At 36.1% G+C, this 22657-nt stretch overlaps 1 protein-coding gene across 5 annotated transcripts in view; it reads right to left on the bottom strand.

The window, feature by feature from the left end:
- Positions 1–22657, bottom strand: part of LOC131066901 (uncharacterized) — a 401673-nt gene that overhangs the window by 368480 nt on the left and 10536 nt on the right. For all 5 annotated transcript variants that reach the window (XR_009111744.2, XR_009111745.2, XM_058001780.2 and 2 more), the window contains exon 2: positions 2681–3658. Coding sequence is in view for 3 of the 5 variants with exons in the window: in XM_058001780.2 (XP_057857763.2) it covers positions 2681–3658 (978 nt within the window). In the remaining 2 variants the exon portion in view is untranslated. The remainder of the gene's footprint in view (positions 1–2680; positions 3659–22657) is intronic.

The raw sequence follows: 22657 nt of genomic DNA, 5'->3' as shown, positions 1-22657 counted from the left end.
AAATAGGAAACTCTCTTGAAGGAGCAGCAAGTCTTTAAGCTTGCGTCTATTCTTGAGGAAAAATTACTGTTTGATAAGAAATAGCAGCAAGTCTTTGAGCTTGCATTAGTTCTTGTCTTTGTGTTAAAAGAATAGATTATTTCAGTCTTTGAGCTGTTATCTTTTATTCGTTGTAAAATTTAGTATAGCAAAGGGTAGATAGGACTTCCAATAGTCAAGTCTTTGAGCTTGATATTGCTGTCCCGTCCCGAAGGAAGTGACGGAAGTCTTTGCGCTTTCAGGAAACTTAATTTCCTTTCTCTTATTTCACTTGAAAGTGGTCACTGCTGTTATTCAATCGCTATCCTTTTCTGTGAAGAGAAAAGGATATTGTCTTTCTTGAAAAAAGAAGAAAGATTGTTGTTTCATCCCATTTTATTTTCCAAGTTGTAGTTAGATAGGGGGAGCCTTCCCTTAATTAGGAGAGTTTTTACTCGTATGCTGTGGTTGAAACCACAATTTTGTATATTTCCCCAAGTGTACAAAATTTTCAACCAACACTATCAATCGTAAGACTGATGAACTTCAATATCACGTGTTTAGGTGATACCACATACCAAATGATTAGATGGTATGATTCCCATGAATGACTAAAATGATATCTATCAATTAAATTATGATGCTTGAATATATTGTCTACATTCATCTTACCTAGCTAAGAGGGAGTGTTAATGCATAATAGCTTCGGTAAGATAAATGATTGAATGAGAGATAAATGAAGTCTCTCATTCAATCATTTATCATATCGATAACTATGATAAAACCATCAAGCAATTAATTCATCATTGATAGCCATTCTATATTTCCATATGGGCAATCTATTGATAATCACACTATGTATCTTCCTCATGTTCATCTATCTAATGAATCCTATATTTAGATGAATATCAATTAAACATAAATAATGATGATACCGATTAATATATACCGAATTGAATATTTATTATATCGGGTTACATATAATATTATATCGGAGCGCATATAATATATATCGGGTTATCGGAATGCATATCGGGTGGCAATGTATTAGTCACCGATAGTTATCGGTGTGTTAGTGTACACCAATAGTTATCGGTTGTCAAAGCTAACACACCGATAACTATCGGCTGTTAACATTGACAGCCACCGATATACTATCAGTTGTTAGCGTTGGGTTAATACACCGATGAACTTCGGTTATAATCACCGATTGGCATTTACCGTAACATGCTTTTGTTAGTATAAACAAAAAGGCACGGTCAAGCAATGCCTTGATCGGTCAGCCTTGGGTCAATACACCGATGAACTTCGGTTATAATCACCGATTGGCATTTACCGTAACATGCTTTTGTTAGTATAAACAAAAAGGCACGGTCAAGCAATGCCTTGATCGGTCATGACAGATCAAGGCATTGCTTGACCGTGCCTTCTTTGTCATATACTTATAGTAAGTGGCATTCTTGAGATAGCACATAGAAAATATTAAATGCTCCTCTCAACTGCCACAAGCAAGAAGATAGTTAGATATATACAATAAGAAATTAAATAATACAAAATTAGATAATAGAATTATAACTTGCATATTGAATGTAAATTGAACATCATTTACAGTTTTTAGGATATCTAAAGGGGAGCCAGCCATAATCTGGAGATTCACCTTCAATTTGAGCAACCCACAGGCTCGAAGGTGTTTCCATGTTTCACGGGATTGTTAAGCCCTCAACTTAGCTTTCAGGTGCAAATCCCTGTGACAACAATTACATTGTTTACTTTATTTTTATTTATGAAGTTATTTTATTTTTTACCTAAATTTTAATTTCGTTTTTGAAAAAGTCACTGGTATTTTTGTTTTTAGTTTAAAAAGTGTGATAAATATTATTTACTTATGTCAATTTTAAATTTATGCTTATTATTATATTTGAAGATTGGCCCACCATCACAGATAGCAGGGACTCGACTGAGAACTTTGGTAGTTCTGTGTATTGGTTGTATCCGAAATTAGAATAGAGTTTTATTGTTTCAGATGGTGGAAATTCATTATCAATCAGGTTTATATGGTTTCCAGAGATATGCTTTTCAGACAGTTTATTAAAATTTTCATTTCCATAGTTTCCAGATCTCAATTTAGTTCATTTCAGACAATATTCCACTAGCAAGAGCCAAGCAACCAATTGGCATGCTTAAAGGAGGATAACTATGGGAGCTTCCAAAAGACATATTGCTTCTAGGACATGAACAGATGTCAATTAATATACATAAATATTGTATGGACTGAAATATAAAGAACAGTAATAGAGGGGAAAAAGTTTGAATGCACCATTACAAGTTCAAGAATGATCACTGAATGAAAAGTAAAATAACAAAGCCACATACTGAATCTGCTGATCATAAAATAAAAGAAAAAAACTATAGATCATTGCCCAAAAAAAAATTCAATAAGAATTCATTAATAATCAACAGAAAATATATAAAATGAATGTCTCAGAAAACAGATTTGACAAACTCTGGACTTCAATCAGCATATTGACAACATTCTCCCATTTTGTGCCTAAGAACTTTATTATCTTATAGAGTCAACACTCCGAGCATTGACATTTTCATTAAAACTTACCAGCTTTTGACAAATTTGGACACCAAAAAAATTACTTGTAAATTTAGCTACCTTTGGGCAAAGTTTTGCAAGTTGCTCAATGTCCTTCAAAGTAACTTCTTCAAATCCATGACAGAAGAGCTGCTTCAATGCTCCTTTGATATTATTCCAAGTAGTTTGCATGTGCTGTTTTTCCAAGAACCCATAAACAGTGTTCAGAATCTTGAAGATCTTGATCGGTCTTTGTAAAGCAGGAGGATAAGACAGAACTTCCCTTTGCTTTCCAGCATTTTCCTCTTCTCTAAGATTTTTGTTCAAACTCCCACATAGAGATCTCAACTCAACATCTGTATCCCTAATGAGCTTTGATAGCCTTGAAGAATAAACTTCTTGTGCATCATTTGCCAAAAATGTTTTTGAATTGATAACCTGTTCACCAAGTGCATGGCTTCTTTCATCAAGGATCTCAACACATGCAGACCCAGAATTCTTAGTTAAGTTTTCTGTTATTGCTGATGATTTATCTTGATTTATACCTTTCACTTTTTTCCTTTTTCTGTCTGAATCCTTATCCTGTTTAACATTTCTAAGCTCATTCAATCTAAAGGAATTTAATGAAAGACCAACAGGTCTACTCCCATCCCCTTCTTGATTATCATGCAATTCATTCCTTTTTCCCACTACACTTTTGGTGGCGTTGGCTGAACACCACACATCAGGTGAAAATTTTGATGAAGTATTCAACAGATCAAGATCTGAAATAATATCATGCCAGGCAGCATCAGCAACGGCTCGAGTATGCTTTCCTGAAGATTCAGAAATATCTGTCCCTGATATCTTTCCTTTACAACACAACTGTGATATGCTATCACTATTATCCCCAATTAGATTTTGTTTGTAATCATTTGCAGGAATATCTAATTTTGAAGTTATTCCACTGATACCAATATCATTTGGGTGCTGCTTCTTTGTAAATGGAATGAGGACCATAAATTCACTATCTTGCAACAGAAGAGAACTCATTTGAGCACCCACATCTAATTTAGACCCCTGAAACAGGAATCAAATATTAGGCAATTAAAAGAGCAAAAATTGCTTAATCATTCTTAAATAATATTAAGAGTGAAAAAGAGTGATATTGACAGCAGGTTGCCCCAGAAACAAGAAGAACAGTTGAACAGTTGAACTGACATACAGACTAGCCTGTTAGAGCAAATGATAAATACCTTATACGAGACAATAAAATGGAGACAGGTCAACAAAGAAAAGACAAGACAGGCAGCACGCCTAACAAAAAAAAAGTATATGGTTTCAACAAGACACATTGAAGGTTGTCACATAGATGAAGCAAGTCAAGGGGGTAGCCAAACATATACAGATGTGCAGAATATGACAGGTTAAGTATTTAATGTCATTATTTACGACATGGTGCTTATAATTCACTAACACGAAATCAAACATAAGTGTTGTAGCTACAGAAAAGAAAATGAGATACAAAAATTAAATGGCATCGACTAGACAAGAGAGATGTGGTTATGTGTAGCATACACAATACATGTTTTTAATTTGTATGATTTACAATGCATCACTCTTATTACTTGAATGCACAATGCAATGCACTCCTGTTAAGTTGATACACATTGCAGGGCAAGAATACCTTTCTACACTTGTTGTGCATAGGTATTTTAAACATCACCACATGACATCTATAAATTTATTTTCCTCAGTCTTAACATTCTACACATGATGATGGACATCTAAAAATCTCCTACATCCACACAAAGTCGTACAACATCAACACACCAAAACAATTACAACATAAAAAATTTAATTCTCCTAATGCTGATTGCATACCACTTACTATTCGGGAGAGTGAACTAACTTCAACGTTCCTCCACTAAACAAATAGTTCATTTAACAACCAATCTCTGCCCTAGTTATATAAATAAAAGTTCTTCCATCTCTTCTAAATATATAGAAGAGCTAAATTTCCAGTTTAGAATCTTATATCATATCTTTGATTCTGTATCTACGAATATCTGAATGACTGCCTCATAACATTTTCCATAACTCTGTAACAAGTCATCTCCATCAGTACATGCATGTCTAGGACTCATAAGCTATGGGTGAAGTGTCTTTGTGTCATCACTTCAACTCAATACCTAATAGAGAATTCCTATATGGATACAGGACAAGTAACAGTTCTTCAAATTCTCAGACAATCCAAGTATAACAGGAATACATTGGAAACCATGTGCTCAGCGTACAATGTCTATTGTTATGTTTGATTATATTGGTTATCCGACTATGTACTAATTGTTCGTATTAAATGTTTATCATCTTCAGGTAGTTATAAGTATCAGGTATTTATAAGCGTCAAATGGTTGATGGTTGTGTCCCTCTTGGCAACCGTCGAATCCTTTAAATATATGGTGTATCATCAAGGGAAGTAGTATGACCTAGTCGCATCAAATCCAATCCCTAGCTGACCATCTCTAGTCTTCTTCTGTAATAACTCCATGTATGAATAAAGATATATTTTACTCCGGTATCTAATATACATTATCATCTCTATTATTAATTCAGGTATTTATTCTATCAGATATAGCAGTAAACATTTGGCATCATTGCTTCAAAAGAAATGGAGTTAGATTTGAGCAATTCATGCCCTTAGATCCCAATAAAGGTGAAAAGGGGCCACAAGATGGTCAAGACCATGAGATTGGGCAATCTTTAAGGATCATCAAGCAAAGGGAATGAAGGAGACAATTACAAGAAACAATTGATCAAAATACAATCGGATGATTCCCAAGTTAAAGCCCTTCTCGAGAACGTAGACAAGTTGAAAATTCAAGACAATCTTCTCTAGACAAGGAAAGTTGGGAGACAAAGTCATGTTCCTTCACAAAATTGTATGATAGTAGCCTTCAAGCATGAAAGGTTGTCAATCAAAGGGGAAGAAGTCGAGCCAAGGGTGTATAAAACAAAATCTAAAGGCAAAACAAGTGTGTGGAAGGCTGAAGCGAAGGGAAGAGTTGACGATTCCTACATGGCCGAGAGTACAAGAAAAGCATTGAAACGTCTCAATCAAAACTCCTGAGCAAGCAGATTCCAAGAGCTAGGTTTGCATCTGTTGTTGTGTAAATTAGTATTTGTTAAGTTGTTATCGAGGGGTCGACGGTTAGCTGACGGTTGCAGCCGGTTGACACTGGGCAGCCGGCCGACACTCATATATATGTTTGTGTACCTATCCCCGGGATATGTTGATGTGGTTGTTATGTTATGCTAGATATGTTAGTTTGGAGATACATTGTAATTATGTAATCAATGAATATATATGTGTGAGTTCTCTAAAAAAAAATTTAGAGAACTCACCATACGGCAGGTAAAAGGAAGGCGATTGAATCATACGGCAATAAAAGAAAGCCGACATAACCCGTACGGAAATCATAGGACCCTTAGGAAAAAAAAAAAAAGATCCTACGACCATCAGAAAGAAATAAGTCGTACAAGCCAAAGTCAACGGGAATAGGGTGTACGGCAATGTATGGCGGTAGTTATTCACGGATGCCACAATAAATAAAAAAATTGGAAGCTAAGTAGAAGACGACGGAACAGCCGTATGGTCATGGATTAAGAAATCAAGGCCATATGAGATGAACAAAAGATAGCCAACACGAAGAAATCGTCAAAGAACCGGACGGAGAAGGCAGCGCCATATAGTGGAGATGAAGATAAACAGAACAAATCGTAGGAGGAAGCTAAACACAAATGCAAAATTCGTACGATTTGTAAGGCTTAGGTGGAAAGTTGAAGAAATCGCACAAGATCGAAATCCGTACGGTGGTAGCAAAGGGAGATCCGTACAAGGTGAAATCCATACAGCAAAAGAGAAGGTCAAAACGCGCATCAGAATTCGTACAAGTGAAGGAAAAACCATACGGTTTCAAGTGGAGAATATATCTGTACAAGTGTCGGATGAAGGAAATTGCCAGCAGTAGGGAAATTCGAGAAAACTAAGTCCGTACAGGCTTAAGATCGTACGAGTGAAGGACAAGGTAAGAAATTCCGATTCTGAGCAAGGCAAAGAGGCACATCGTACGACGATAGGAGAAGTCGCAGGAGATAGTAGGAAAGTTCGTACATCCCAAATCCATACATATTCCAAAAATTTGTACAGTGATGGGAAGGAGATAGAGGCCATCATCGTACAGACTTGGTGAAGGGAATCCAAACAACCTAGACCCGTACATAGACACAGAGGGAACAAACCATACAAGGCAGCCGGAGGAAAAAAAATTACACAGTCGTACAAGGGTGTAGAAAAATAACAGAATCAGGAAATATTATAAATATTATCCCGACATCACAATGAAAGATGTCGACGTGGTGATATCTCAATTCTGATTTGTTTGGTTTAGAATTCAGTGTTTGGCCAGCGAATTGTAGTTGTAGTTTTTGAGAGAGTTTTTGAGTTTTAATACTTTTTTTGGTTTTTTTGGTTGATATAATGAACAATGCAAATAGGAATCACTAACAAGTGCAAATACATCTACTGAATTAAATTTTCAGAATAACTGATTTATTATCAGCAACTAACAAATATAAGAGATTAATTAATTATCAATTCTAAATGCCAAATTTGGCCTGCCAATGATCCAACGCCTTGCCTGGTGGCTCCAAATTGACTTTATTGAATGAATGCACTGCTACAGGAGCTTCCAATATGTAGAAACAGCTCCAATACACTTTAATCTTCTAAACAATAATTAACAAAAACAAATGAATGAATAATAGGCAATCCTGATGCTTATTCTGAAACCTTGCCATGAGAGATCAACAATTTGTCCCAATATTTCACTCTAATTCGCTGATGTAGCTCCAATTTGGTGTAATGCATCCAAATAAACCCATGGCTTCCTCTTATAGTCTGCTGTCAATGAATTCTGAGCAGTAAGACCAAGCTGAAACCCTCTCAATTATTTTATTGGCTTCCACAGGCAGATTGGAGTGGTATGGCTAGGTGTAGGAAGTAGGGCTGGCTAAAATATGCACAATATTCATCAAATTGGGTCTCCTCCTCACTCAGATCTGAAAATCAGTATCCTTTAATACTGCTGCCATCTTCAATTACCTGGTTTGAACCCTTTTTCAGGACCAAATTGTCATGTCCCCATAAACATTTAAAGGAAAGTATAAAATTGTATTAATTATTTTATATAAATTTCTTCCTTCATTTATATAAATAATTAACGCTTACAATAATGTCGTTAATTTTATTTCACTCCCTAACTAGTCCTAACTAGTACGGGATTCCTAACCAAATTGTGTTAATAAAAGGATGTTTGCATCCGAGAGTATGGAGGCAATTATATAAAACAAAATCTGGAGACGTGAAGGTCATCTTTCTGTTTGGCGGACTGCAAACAGATTTCAACCTCCTTTCGTCAGTGAAGACTGATCTATTGGTGGTATTACGATCGGTGGATGGCAAGCTGGTGGAAGCCGTGCGAGTATGTTACCGTGGAATGCCGTGAGAGCAGAATACAATCTTCATAATTTTTAAGAACATATCGGGTGCGGATGTCAGACGCGGGGACCAAAGCATCCTCTCACATTTCTTATGAACGTATCGGATGTGATCGACGATTGCAGCGATGATAACCTTCATATTCCATATGATCGATTAAGGAGTGCTCAGAGACCAGTGGATTTATCAATGCTTGTATCGAGGTGTTCTTCCTGGACGAGGAGACGGAGAATATGTTCATCACGTATTAACAGCCAGAAGGCCGATGCCGGGAATGTGAACCTATGAGGAGTAAAGTAATACATAGTGGCATGGCGTGAAGGATGGCGATCAAGTCACAATGACCGACGCGGGAGGACTATAATTACCTTACAAAAACCATGGACCAACCTTGGCAAATTAACCCGTAAGACTTGCATGGATAAGGATATTGTAAATGAATAAATTAAAATAATAATCTAAGTAATCTATGAAAATTAAAAGGAAATATATTTAATTGTTTTAAAGGAAATGTTATATATTTAAATGGAAAGATATTTAAATATATTTTGATGTGTAATATTGAATATATTTAATGAAATGTTATGTAATATAAACATTATGTAATATTTATTATATTTAAAAAGAAATAATATATATATTTAAAATGAAATATAATTAATATTTAATATATTGAAAGGAGATAATATATAGTATTTTATATATTTGAAATGAAACATAATTAATATTTAATATACTAACAAGGAAGCAAGGTATAATATTTACTATATTATATATAAAACATAAGTTAAAGATAATCCCACATGGGGCTGGGTTACCTCCGCATGAAGCGGTGCGTGGGTAATCGCAGCCTCCGCACCCCTTCATGCGGAAGGGGCCCGTGGAGGGGCACAACCCCTCAAGGGTTATAAAGGAGGCAGCAGTAAGACTTAAAGGCACGAAAAAGAAGGTAAGGAGCAGGCTGCGGAAAAAGGTAAGGAAGAGCAGACCACGGAGGAGAGGTAAGAAATCGAGTTCCCACTTATATTAAACAATATAAGTATAGGATATGAATTGTCATTCTTACTAATAGTAATAGGTGATGTTAATTATAAAGGTTCATTTATATTAGTTAATATTAGTTAATGAATAATAGATAATGAATAAGGTTCATTAATAGATGATGTTAATTGTAGTCTAGTGGATATTTATACATATATTAATGTATAATATTCACTAGTCATAAAAAATAGGTAAAAGATATAATCTTGTAATTGTTGTATACATAAGTTTGTATATTAAGAAGGATTATGAATACAAAGGTATTTTAAGAAATGTAATGCATATGTAAAAGATGGAAAATCGTATTGATGTATATATTAATTTAAGAATACATTAAGAATTCATGTTAACACAAGGGATAGTTTATGAACTGAAACTGTTATACAAATGAATGGCTTGGTTGACTAAACTCAACCAAGAAGAGGAGGATCTGGTCAATTCCCTTTGATGACTTGGAGGATGGAGGCACCACCCAAGACAAGGAAAAGGCAAGGGTCTTCCTTGGCTGGCTTGGGTATAAGAGGTTATACCCAAGACAGGACTCAAAGGTCGGGCCGATCCTCTTTGAGGGCTTGGATGATGAAGGCATCACCCAAGACAAGGAATAGACAAGGGTCTTCCTTGGAGGGCTTGGGTGTAAGAGGTTACACCCAAGATAGGACTCGAATTCCTGGAGGGCAAGGGGTTCCAAGAAGGCGAGCCGCACGGTCGCCTAAGGACATACTTACATATGGCATTGTATCCTTTTTATTAGATGAAAATTATGATTATGTTAATTAAGCATTGAAGTTAGATTGCAATTTAGATTACTTATATCTATATATATATATATATAAGTTTGTTATGTTCTAACAATCTGTTTTGCAGGTTAATGATCTCTAAATAGTAGGGACATTACATCAGGAAAGAGGCCTCACACACAGACAACCAGGGAGCGAACGCTGACGTTACCAGAAGGTCACAGTCAGCAAGTTGGCATTGACGACATCACAATTTAAAAGGTGCACACTAAAAAGCTTAACTATCTGATATTGAAATTGTATAAGGATTGTTCAATCTAATTGTGTTGAATAACAAGTTCAGAGGCTAAATTGATACTGTAAGAGTAAATTTAAGAATTTCATATGCATGACAAGAATCAACTGGCAAAACTACATAGTATTCTACTGTATAAACTGATCATACACATTGTCTGGGGTCATTTTCTGCATAATCTGGATATAAGCATTGTGTGTAATAAATGTTTAGTAAGGAATTTTACAGTGGTATCAAAGCTTTGAATCCTGCCAGCCTGTAGGGTGCTTTTAGAAAAACTTAATGCACAGTTGAGTATGCACCAAGGAAATTATAATTTCCGAAGTACTAGGGCCCGTCAAAACAGATTTACAAACTCTCCTTTAACACAGCGTAGTATATCTATTTCGTTTGAAATTGAGGATAGCCGCACAGAAAACTAACGAAGAAATTATCTTTGAAACCAACATGGGAGACCCGGATAACAATAGGGATTTATTGGCTGCACTGATCAGAAGTCAACAAGATATGCAAAATAACATTAATAGAATGACCAACTTGATGACCTAGTTTATGGCCAATAATATAAATCAGCACCAAAATAATGGAAGACAGAATAATCAACATCACAATAATGGGGGAAACAATGGGGGTAGAGATGAACAGTCAGTTGATAATCAGCCAAGAAAGAACAGGAACAGCCAGACCATTTATGCCTACATTTACTGCTAGAAACCAGCCACCTGAAAATGAACCTACAATAAGAGAAATATAGGAAGAAATACATCAAGACAGGTTAGGTTCCGGTGAAGAATTCAGATCATTAATGACATTTAGAGAATATTTAGATGTCAGAATGAAACATAGGCCAAGAGGACAATGAGGAAATAATAGTGAATTACAGAGAAAATTTGGAAAAATGTCCATTCCTTATTTTGATGGTTCAGGAAAGACAACTGCTCGAGCTTGGGTGCAAAAATTAGATACTTACTTCCAATTAAACCCTATGTTGGAAGAGGAAGCAATTAAATATGTTGCGTTACATCTTGACGGTGTAGCACATGAATGGTGGCATCACGGACAAATAACTTTGGGGCATAATTTGATAGGTACTTATGTTGAATTCACTGAGAAACTTATTGATAGGTTTGATTCTAAAGACCCTGAATTACATCTTAAAGAATTGACTCAGCTTAAGCAGACTGGAACTGTTGAACAATATATTTCTGAATTTGAAAAATTGGCGGTCTTAGTGACTGAAATTTTAGAAAGACACAAAATTGTGATATTTATAGATGGATTGTCTGATTCCCTCAAAGGGTGGGTTAAATCCTTAAACCCCCCTACTTTACAAACAGCTGTCAAAAGAGCAAGAGAATTGGAACCATCTTCAAAAGGAAAACCTTTTAACAAAGGACCACCTCCTAAACCGGAAAAAGACAAACAACCCTTCAACAAAGATGATTTCCCTAAAAGCAGGCTAGATAAAGAGGAAAGAGAAGAGCTCAGAAGGAAAAAACTATGTTTTAGTTGTAGGGAAGCATGGCAGCCTGGACACAGATGTTTAGAGAAGGGGAAAATTCATTATATTGAGGTTATGTCTGACAGTGAGAATGAAGAGAATGTTGAACCTAACATAGAACGAACACCTCTGAATAATGAGTCAGAAACAGGTACCAAACAAGGAAAAGGAGTAATAGCATCCATGTCAGGAACCCCACATTATAATATTTTCAGAGTTAGAGAAGTTTTGAATGGATAGTGTGTAATTGTCATGCTTGATAGTGGTTCTACTCATAATTTTATAGATGCAGCACTTGTGGAAAAACGTGGTTTGCAGACTGAAAAACATGAAGGATTTGATGTTAGAGTAGCAGGTGGGACTAATTTGTCTAGTACTCATAAAGTTCCTAAGTTGAATATTATTCTTGGCAATTACACTGTTACTGATGATTTCTATGTGATTGATCTGGCTGATACTAATGTTGTCTTGGGCATACAGTGGATGGAAACGTTAGATGAATATACTCAGAGCTTTAAAAGAATGGAATTCTCTTTTAAAATTGATGATAAGAAGGTAGTCCTTCATGGTATGTCTAACAGTGGTCCCAAGATCGTCAATGCGAAAAGAATGGAAGCTATTTTCAGACATGGAGATGTGGCATGGTCAGCACAATGTTTAATCTCCAACAAGGTATCAAGTTTTGAATCTAAATCTTATCAAGCTGATTTGTTAACAGTATTAGATTCCCATCACTTGGTTTTTAATGATAATCCTCCAAGAGTTCCACCTGACAGAGGTTTCGAACATACTATTGAATTAGAAGAAGGTGCTAAACCAGTGATTACTACTCCTTATAGACACCCTAAAACATTCAAGGATGAAATAGAAAAGGCAATTAAGGAGTTATTGGATATGGGACATATCAGACCTAGTTCTAGTCCTTTTGCTTCATCTGTAGTGTTGGTCAAAAAGAAGGACGGAACTCTTCGAATGTGTATTGATTACAGAGCTCTTAACAAGAAAACAATCAAAAACAGGTATCCAATTCCTCGAATTGTTAGATGAATTGCATGGTGCTATTTATTTTTCTAAAATTGATTTGAGATCAGGATATCATCAGATTAAATTAAGGGAACAAGACATTCATAAAACTGCTTTCCGCTGTCATTACAGTCATTATGAATTCTTGGTTATGCCGTTTGGTCTAACAAATGCTCCGGCCACATTTCAGTCCTGTATGAATCATATTTTTAACAAACAGTTAAGGAAATTTTTGCTCGTATTTTTTGATGATATATTGATTTATAGCAAAACTTGGGAAGAGCATTTGAAACATATTAATATAATCCTTGGTATCATGGAATCACAATCATTGTATGCAAAGGCATCTAAATGTCAATTCGGAATGACTAAAATTTTGTATTTAGGGCATATGATCGGTGCAACAGGGGTACAGGTACATCAAGAAAAGATAAGAGCCATTTTGGATTGGCCACCGCCACGGAACCTTACAGAATTAAGGGGTTTCTTTGGTTTATGCAGTTATTACAGGAGATTTGTCAAAGGTTTTTCACAGCTTGGGGCACCCTTGACAGATTTTACCAAAAAGGGGGCATTCAAATGGACTGAAGAAGCTCAACAGGTATTTGAGAAACTTAAAGAGGTAATAAGTTCTTGTCCGATACTTGCTCTTCCAGATTTTAATCAACCTTTTGTATTGGAATGTGATGCTTTGGGTGATGGAATAGGAGCAATTTTAATGCAAAACAAACATCCTATAGTTTATGAAAGCAGGAAACTTAATAAACTTGAGAAAAGTATAATCTATCTATGATAAAGAAATGTTGGCAATCATGCATGCACTGACAAAATTTAGACAATATTTGGTTGGTAGGAGATTTGTTGTGAAAACTAACCATAACAGTCTAAGATATTTCTTGGGACAAAAAGATTTAAATGACAGGCAACAAAAGTGGATCAGTAAAATTCAAGCCTATGACTTTGAGATTGAATATGTAAAAGGTAAAAATAATGTTGTTGTTGATGCTTTATCTAGAAGGCCTGAAATCAATGCGTTATCTGTCGTAACAACTGATTGGAAATCTTTATTGCTGGTTGAGTATTCAAAGGATTCTTTTGCGTGTGATTTGTTAGATGGTAATATACAGGATGATAAATATAAAGTTGTTAATGATATTATTTATTACAAAGACAGATTTATTTAACTTCAGGATCAAAGTTAAAAGAGAAAATTCTTCAATCTATGCATGACATTCCTTTGGCAGGGCATCCTGGATACTTCAAAACATATCGTCAGGTAAGAGAAAGGTTCACTTGGAAAGGCTTAAAAAACGATGTTCTATGCTATGTCAAAGAATGCACCACGTGCCAACAAAATAAAGCAGAACAAACATATCCTGCCGGTTTATTACAGCCACTACCTATACCAGATCAGAAATGGGAAAGTATATCCATGGATTTCATCACAGGTTTACCGAAATCCCAAGGTAAAGATTGTATATTTGTTGTGGTTGATAGATTAACTAAATATGCACCATTTTTCTCTATCATTACAGAATTTATAGAAGTTCAGATTGCAGAAGTATTTTTCCGAGAGGTTTTCCGTTTGCATGGTTTACCGAACACTATAATCAGTGACAAAGATAGCAGATTTTTTAGCATATTTTGGGGGGAACTTTTCAGATTGACAGATACAGAATTGAATCATAGCACCAACTATCATCCGCAAACCGATGGACAGACAGAAATAGAGAATAAGTGGATCGAAGGGTATCTTCATAACTATGTGGCTGGTCATCAAAAAGCTTGGGTTCGTTGGTTATATCTGGGTGAATATTGTTATAATACTACTTTTCATATGTCAATTGGTATGTCTCCTTTCAAAGCATTATATGGCTACGATGTACCTTCTTTTCTTGACTTGGCTTTTGAACAGAGCAATGTACCTAAAACTCGTGACTGGCTTCAAGAAAACCAAGACATTTTATCAGCCCTTATGGAGAATTTGCAATGTGCTCAGAATCAGCAAAAAATCGATGCGGATAAAATCGAGTTGAACGCCATTTTGAAGTGGGGGATTTGGTATTTCTCAGGTTACAACCTTAGAGGCAAACTTCTCTAAAACGGAGTGGGTTTGAAAAATTAAAACCGCGCTTTTATGGTCCCTATCAGGTAATCCGAAAGGTTGGAGCAGTTGCTTATGAACTTGATCTACCACTGGATAGTAAGATACAAAATGTTTTTCACGTGTCATGTCTCAAGAAAGCTTTGGGACAGCAAGTGTCAGTGTCCAAAGATTTACCTCCTTTCAATGATGAAGGTAAACTCGAAATGATACCAGAAGTAATTTTGGAAACGCATGATAGGCAACTGCGGAACAGAACTATCAGAGAATACCTCATGAAATGGAAAAATCTGCCTCAAGATGATGCTACCTGGGAAAATTAAAAAGTTTTGGAGTGGTTTGAGGGCAAGCAACACAAGGCAAGGGAGACTGTCATGTCCCCATAAACTTTTAAAGGAAAGTATTAAATTGTATTAATTATTTTATATAAATTTCTTCCTTCATTTATATAAATAATTAATACTTACAATAATGTCGTTAATTTTATTTCAGTCCGTAACTAGTTCTAACTAGTACGGGATTCCTAACCAAACTGTGTTAATAAAAGGATGTTTGCATCCGAGAGTATGGAGGCAATTATATAAAACAAAATCTAGAGACTTGAAGGTCATCTTTCTGTTTGGCGGACTGCAAACAGATTTCAACCTCCTTTCGTCTGTGAAGACTAGCCTATTGGTGCTATTACGATCGGTGGATGGCAAGCTGGTGGAAGCCGTGCAGGTATGTTACCGTGGAATGTCGTGAGCAGAATACAATCTTCATAATTTTTAAGAACATATCGGGTGCGGATGTCAGACGCAGGGACCAAAGCATACTCATATTTCTTATGAACGTATCGGATGCGATCGACGATTGTAGGGATGATAACATTCATATTCCATATGATCGATTAAGGAGTGCTCGGAGACCAGTGGATTTATCAATGCTTGTATCGGGGTGTTCTTCCTGGAGGAGGAGACGGAGAATATGTTCATCACGTATTAACGGCTAGAAGGCCGATGCCGGGAATGTGAACCTGTGAGGAGTAAAGTAATACATAGTGGCATTGCATGAAGGATGGCGATCAAGTCACAATGACTAATGCGGGAGGACTATAATTACCTTACAAAAACCGTGGACCAACCTTGGCGGATTAACTCGTAAGACTTAACAAAGACAATTCGGAGGGAAGCAGTGGTACGTGGTCGGGGTAGAGGCCTCACATACGGACAGCCAGGGAGCGAACGCTGACGTTACCAGAAGGTCACAGTCAGCAAGTTGGCATTGACGACATCGCAATTTAGAAGGTGTACACTGAAAAGCTTAACTATCTGATATTGAAATTGTATAAGGACTGTTCAATCTAATTGTGTTGAATAACAAGTTCAGAGGCTAAATTGATATTGTAAGAGTAAATTTAAGAATTTCATATGCATGACAAGAATCAACTGGCAAAACTACATGGTATTCTACTGAATAAACTGATCATACACATTATCTGGGGTCATTTTCTGCATAATCTGGATATAAGCATTGTATGTAATAAATGTTTACTAAGGAATTTTACACAAATAAAGTCTTCTCTTGCAAAATGGGTGATGTTTGATGAAGGGTTTTCGTCCTATCATCAAGAGGTTGGAGGATTTCGTCTCCAAACTTGCTCTGGCACTCTGCAAATTTGCTCCAGGGAAGTTCCGAGAGACCTTGCTGCAACGCAAGCTTTGGCAATTGATATTGAAGATAATCTTATCCTTACTGGTAAGATGAAGATAGAATCAAATGGGTCCAAAGAAATCTCTTCATTGGGATAATGGGCTACCAAGAGAACAGATCCCATGGTGCAGAAGTTGGCTAATGAGCTGATTGCCCTCAAAAGGCAAATAGCTCAAGGTGTATTCTCGTCCCCTTATAAAGACATTCCAAGGAGGCCATACCCAAATATTGCTCCTAGTTATGTAGCTGAAAATCAAGATAAGCTTACTTCATCACCAGAAGGGCTTTCTCTTGAGGCACCACTAACAAATGCAGCAGTGGAGGATTCTGAATTTGAACAAAGTGATCTTGCTGGTCTCTTCCAAGAAGATGAGGAAGCAGACGTAGCTGGCGACTCTCAAATCTGGTTTATGCAGTTCCAGAAAGCTGATGAACAAAAAAAATGGACCATGCCGGATACCATGGACAATGCACAACAAGAGGTTGAAGGCCATTCTTCCAAGGTGTCGATAAAGGAGGACAATCATGTCATGGTATGTGAAAAGATGATTTATGAACATAAAGACAATTCTATTTTGAAGTTTGGAAAGTTTGATGAGAGTTGTCATAAAGCAAATTTCAACTCTCCTATTCAAAAGAGTAAAGAAGATATTGAAGAGGATACATTTTGGGATGAGATGGAACTATTTTGTTCAAGCTTTGATGTTAAACTGATATCTCATAAGTTAAAAGATCATGAGAAGCTTGAGAAAGATGAAAATCAAGAGTCTATTTTCCAAGATGGAGGTTTTGATATTGGTTCAAGTCCCCAAGAAAGTTCTATAGAAGAATTCTCTTTTTGTACGAGCATGCATGAAGGTCCCAATCAAGTTGAAATGAATGCATTCGTGTTCCAAGGTCGTGAACTTGGACATATCATGCATAAGAGATCTACCCCAAAACTTGATGAGGATCATTTCATGAGTACTATAGAAGAGTTTTGTTTAAATCTTGTTGATGATTCTCTCAAATCTGAAGTTTGTAAACAGCATACTGAGGAATGCAATGCAATCATGTTTTCATTTGAATCACATGAAGATCTCTCTGTCCAACATAAGGTTATGGTTGAAGAAGCAACTGATAAAGATGTAATCAGCAAGAAGAATTATGTTTTTGTCCCATCGAGAGGATGTCCAATCAGACATCTTTCTTGGTTGGAAGCCAATGGGAGGACAAAGGTTTCACTTGTTCCTGAGTTGGTAGATACACTTGTTGAAGAGTCCAAACATGCATTTACAGCTAAGCAAGAGCAGTCTAGCTGCCTAGCATCAAAAATCTACTTTGGAGCAGCAGTACATATGATTCATTTCAAGAGGAAGGTGAATTTGTTCATCGTTTCCAAGGAGTGTTTCATCAAATTCTGGTACAATTGTTTGTTCTTCAATTGGTTGTGGCTGCTCATGATCATGCAAGGTACCATAAGTTGTTGAAGAAAAGTAACTATTTTGTTGAGCCAGTGAATGGTTTCATTTGAAAAGTTTTCTTTGTGGCTAGTTTAGGATAGGTAGGTTTCCATATTCAATAAGTGTAGTTGCACAAGTTAGCGTCTTACTTAGTTGCTTTGTGTCAATCATATCATTCATCTTGTCATCCGTGTCTTTGTTGCTTGACTCTGTAACCCAATGGATACTAAGGCACTTAGAGTTCTGGATTCTACTCCCTTCAATCGCCCCAACAATCAAAGAAAGTTCCCCAGTCAGAGCCAATTGTTGTCCTCATTTTTGGATTCTCAAAAATGTGACAACCCATACAAATTTTTGCCTAAAAAGTGTCATTTTTGTCTCCAAGGCACGTTTTACAAGGTACAAAACTCACATTTGATAGTGTCAAATCATTGGGGGGTGTCTTTGCCATCATTGTCTAAGTTTTGGTGAGTTTTGGTCTTCCTTTTCCTAGCTTTCTGTGCAATTTTGGGTTTCAGAACAATCGCTACAAGTTGAAGATTTAACTCTATGGCATGCTTCCCGAGGCAAAATTTCGACTAATCCTTGGACTGGCTTAATCCTCAACCCATCCTCGAACTACGTTTCGAATTTCGTCGAATTTTGGATTCGTTTGCTATGTCTTTCCTTCAATTTCGGGTTTTAAAATCCCGACAGCAGGTGGAGAATTTTCTTCAAACTGCAAGTTTTAATGATATTCATTGTTTTGGTCTTTGTAGGGGAATTTTTGGCTTATTACATGTGCATTTTTATTTAAAAGATGTTACTTGTAATTTGTTTTAAATTTCTCCTTTGTTGTTTTTATCATTTTTATTGTTTAATTGTCTTTTTTAGTTAAAATAGGGATTTTTTGGCTAAATTACAAGTAAACTTGCAGTTTGGTCTAAAAACCCCTACTTTGATGGTTTTTACATGTAAAAGGGATTTTAAACCCCTATTACATATGTGAAAGTTATTAAAACTTGTTGTAGGGATTTTATTTTCCCTTTACAAGTAATTAAAACTTGCACATCTCTCTCCAAAACCCGATTTTGCCTAGAAATGAAATAAAGTGACAATTTTAAACTTGCTATTTGGTCCAAAAAACCCGATTTTGCTTATAAAGTGCATTTTTGACATTTTAAACTTGCTATTTGGCCAAAAAATCCCGATTTTGCCCAACATGTTGAAAAAGTGAAATTTTAAACTTGTTATATCTTCTAAAAAACCCGATTTTCATTGTTTCAATGCATTTCGAACTTGCTATTGGTTCCAAAAAACCCGAATTGCAAGGAAAAACGTTTTTTTTGAGGAGTTTAGGCAAATTTTTGTGGAGATTTTTTGGGAGATAGAAGGCATTTTGGATTCGTCCCTATTTTTATGCATTTTCAAACACCTTTCACGCCACGTGGAGGTTAAGATTGTTGGTTTTTAGCTTTATAACAGCAGCCACGTTTTTTCAAAAAACCACTTTTTTTTTGCCATTTGGAATGCCACAAATCAACAATGTTATGAATCGTTTTGGCATGGTATGCTAAGGCATTGAGGTTAGAAAGAGTCTTGGCCATTTTCCATGCCATTTCTCATGCATTTGCTGCCACGTTTTTCAGTTTTGGACATTTTTTAAAAAACGTAGCTAGGGTTTTGGAATGCGGTTAATTTCTTTTTAAGAGTTCTCCTTCCTTCTTTCAAAGATTGATCATCTTTTTGAAGAAGGCATTTTCAGATTGGAGCAAGGTAAGATTTATTTTCTTCTTGTTTCATTTCTCTATGTTTTGTAAATATGTTGGTTCTTCCCCAAAAATCGGTTTTGTGAGAGAGATTTTCCCCTTTGTAAAGCAATTTTAGAATTGCATTGTTCTTCCTCGTTTTCCCTCTTTACTTGTATTCGAGATTTTAAATCCCGATTACAAGTTAGATGAAAATAATTGTTCTTCCCTTACGGATAAAAGATTTAACCATCTTTTGTTGAAATTCCAAGTTGCAAAAATGAAAAAATACCCATCCTTTCAAAATCGGGTTTCTAGAACCGGATTACATGTTGAAAGTTCTTCTCATTTTCTTGAAAATGATCTTCCCAAAATCTTTTCATATTCATTTCCATCATCCGTACATACCATTTCATCCACTCATTTCACACCTTCATTCATTTTCCCCATTTAAAGTCTACCTGCTATCAGCCATCCAGAACCCGAAATTGGTCCAAAATGCACTCAAAAAACACTTGAAAATGAGTTCTAAAGGTCCAATTACAAGTGCAAACTTGTGTTTACCCATTACACATATGAAGTTGCATGTTTGTTCTCCACAATTGCAAGTTAATGCTCTTGTTTTCCCCACACATGTAATGCAACTTCCAAAACCCGAAATTCACTTGTGAGCCCATTTTTGCATCAATTTCTCTCTTCCCTTGTCAGTCCGGTTTGCACACACAATCTACCAAATCAATGGATTAAGGCATGGGCCTTATTTTGCAAGCAAATTTCAAGAAATGGAGGAGGATACAAAAAAGAGATACAACAACAATTCATGGTTGTGAGCATAGAATGCTTTCAAGACAAAGATGGTCATGACATGAAAAGAGGAAGGCAACCCTTTCCCTCCTGAAAAAATAGTACTACCCCAAGCAAGAAGACAAGGATGCGAGTTCCCGTTCCGGTTCAAGATGTCTATACCAATCTAGAATACTTCAAGTTCTAGCATCCTGAAGCGACATGAAGATCATCACAGACAAAGGATGATGCAGTTAGAGTCGTGTCTTTAGACACATGGAATAGTTTTAGTTATGCATTTGTAATTTTGTTTTGACAAGTTACATGTAAAAGTATTTTTTGTAAAATGCAAGTTACTCATTACTTGCACTTTTGTAATTACATGTAAGGCGACTACAAGTTGTGTCCGATTAGGACTATAGTTGGAATAAGTCTTAGTTAGTTATTGAAGTCTTAGTTAGTTATTGAATAAATCTTGGTGGTTGAGAGAATCTCTCAAGTTAGTTAGGATCCTCCCACCTTTTTCTCAAGGCTCCTCTTCTATAAATACTTGAGGGGTCTATTGTAATATTTATCTTTTGGAAAGCAAGCAAGAACTCTGCCAAATTTACAGCAAGAAGTTTTTGAGCTTATGTATGTGAATTGAAAGTTTTGAAGAATAATAAAGGAGGATTACTCAAGTTTTGAGTCTTTGAGCTACATGTTTGAGTTTGAATCTTTTTATTTCTTCCATGCAAAGTGTTTCTAAAGGAGCTTAGTCTAATCTGATTTCAAGTCTTTGAGCTGCAAGTAGAGAAGATTAATTAAAATAGGAAAATGTTTAGAAGGAGCAGCAAGTCTTTGAACTTGCGTCTATTCTTGAGGCAAAATTATTGTTTGATAAGAAATAGCAGCAAGTCTTTGAGCTTGCATTAGTTCTTGTCTTTGTGTTGAAATAATAGATTATTCCAGTCTTTGAGCTGTTCTCTTTTATTCGTTGTAAAATTTTGTATAGCAAAGGGTAGATAGGAAGTCTTTGAGCTTGATATTGCTGTCCCGTCCCGAAGGAAGTGACGGGAGTCTTTGAGCTTTCAGGAAACTTCATTTCCTTTCTCTCGTTTTCATTTGAAGTTGTTACCATTATTATACATTTTCTTGCTATCACTTTTCTAAGGAGAGAAAAGGATATAGGCTTCCTTGAAGAAAGAAGGAAGATTGTTGTCCCATCCTGTTTTTATTTCAGTTTTAGATAGATAGGGGGAGCCTTCCCTTAATTAGGAGAGTTTCATACTCACACACTGTGGTTGAAGCCACAATTTTGTTTGCTTTCACGAGTGTACAAAATTTTCAACCAACATTAATGAAGTTACAAATTAAAAATGAAAGACTTGAATCAAGAATAATTAAAGATTCAAGTTTTGAAGTTACCTTCACAATCTCTGCAACCTTTTGTGCAAAATGGTTGTTGAAGACTATGCATGAGACACCCTCTCCTTCAGCCTTCTTTGAATAAGGTGAGTCTAGCCATGCTTGACTCACAAACATTTGTTTCAAAGAAGTCAATGCACCAAGAATGCTTTGCAATGTCAAGAAAATTGTTGCGAACCTTGTGACATTGGATCTAACCAAATCTCTCCCTTAAGTGTGCTCTCTAATCAAATGTAGAAGGGTGATTGTAAATATATTTTGTGATCCTCCTTGCATCTTCCACAACTGGAGTCACCCAATCAAGTTTTCCTATGTCCTCCAAAAAAAGGTCAAGGGCATGTGCTACACAAGGTGTCCAAAAAAGAGTGGGGTGCCTATCTTGTAGGATTGTACCTACTACCACATATGTTGTTGCACTAGCTGTGATTATTTGCACCACATTCTCTAATCCCACCTCCATGACAATGTGCTCCAACATTCCAGGCAATGTTTCTGCATTTTTCACCTTATTGGAAGCATCAACCGATTTCAAGAACACCACATTGTCCTTGCAAGAAACCAAAAATTAATAATGGTGCGGTTTTTGCCATCTGTCCACCCATCAGAAAGAATGGTGCAGCCATATTTTCTCCATTCTTTTATTTGGTCCTCCACCACTTCTTTTGCCCTATCAACTGCATTTGTGAGCAACCTACAAGAACAAAGTGAAATTAGGTCTTAGTACACAATTTTGATTTAATAAACAAGAAAAACAATTAAAAATG

Source organism: Cryptomeria japonica, chromosome 9, assembly GCF_030272615.1.
Source record: "Cryptomeria japonica chromosome 9, Sugi_1.0, whole genome shotgun sequence".
Taxonomy (NCBI): domain Eukaryota; kingdom Viridiplantae; phylum Streptophyta; class Pinopsida; order Cupressales; family Cupressaceae; genus Cryptomeria; species Cryptomeria japonica.
This window is presented reverse-complemented; position numbering and strand designations above follow the sequence as displayed.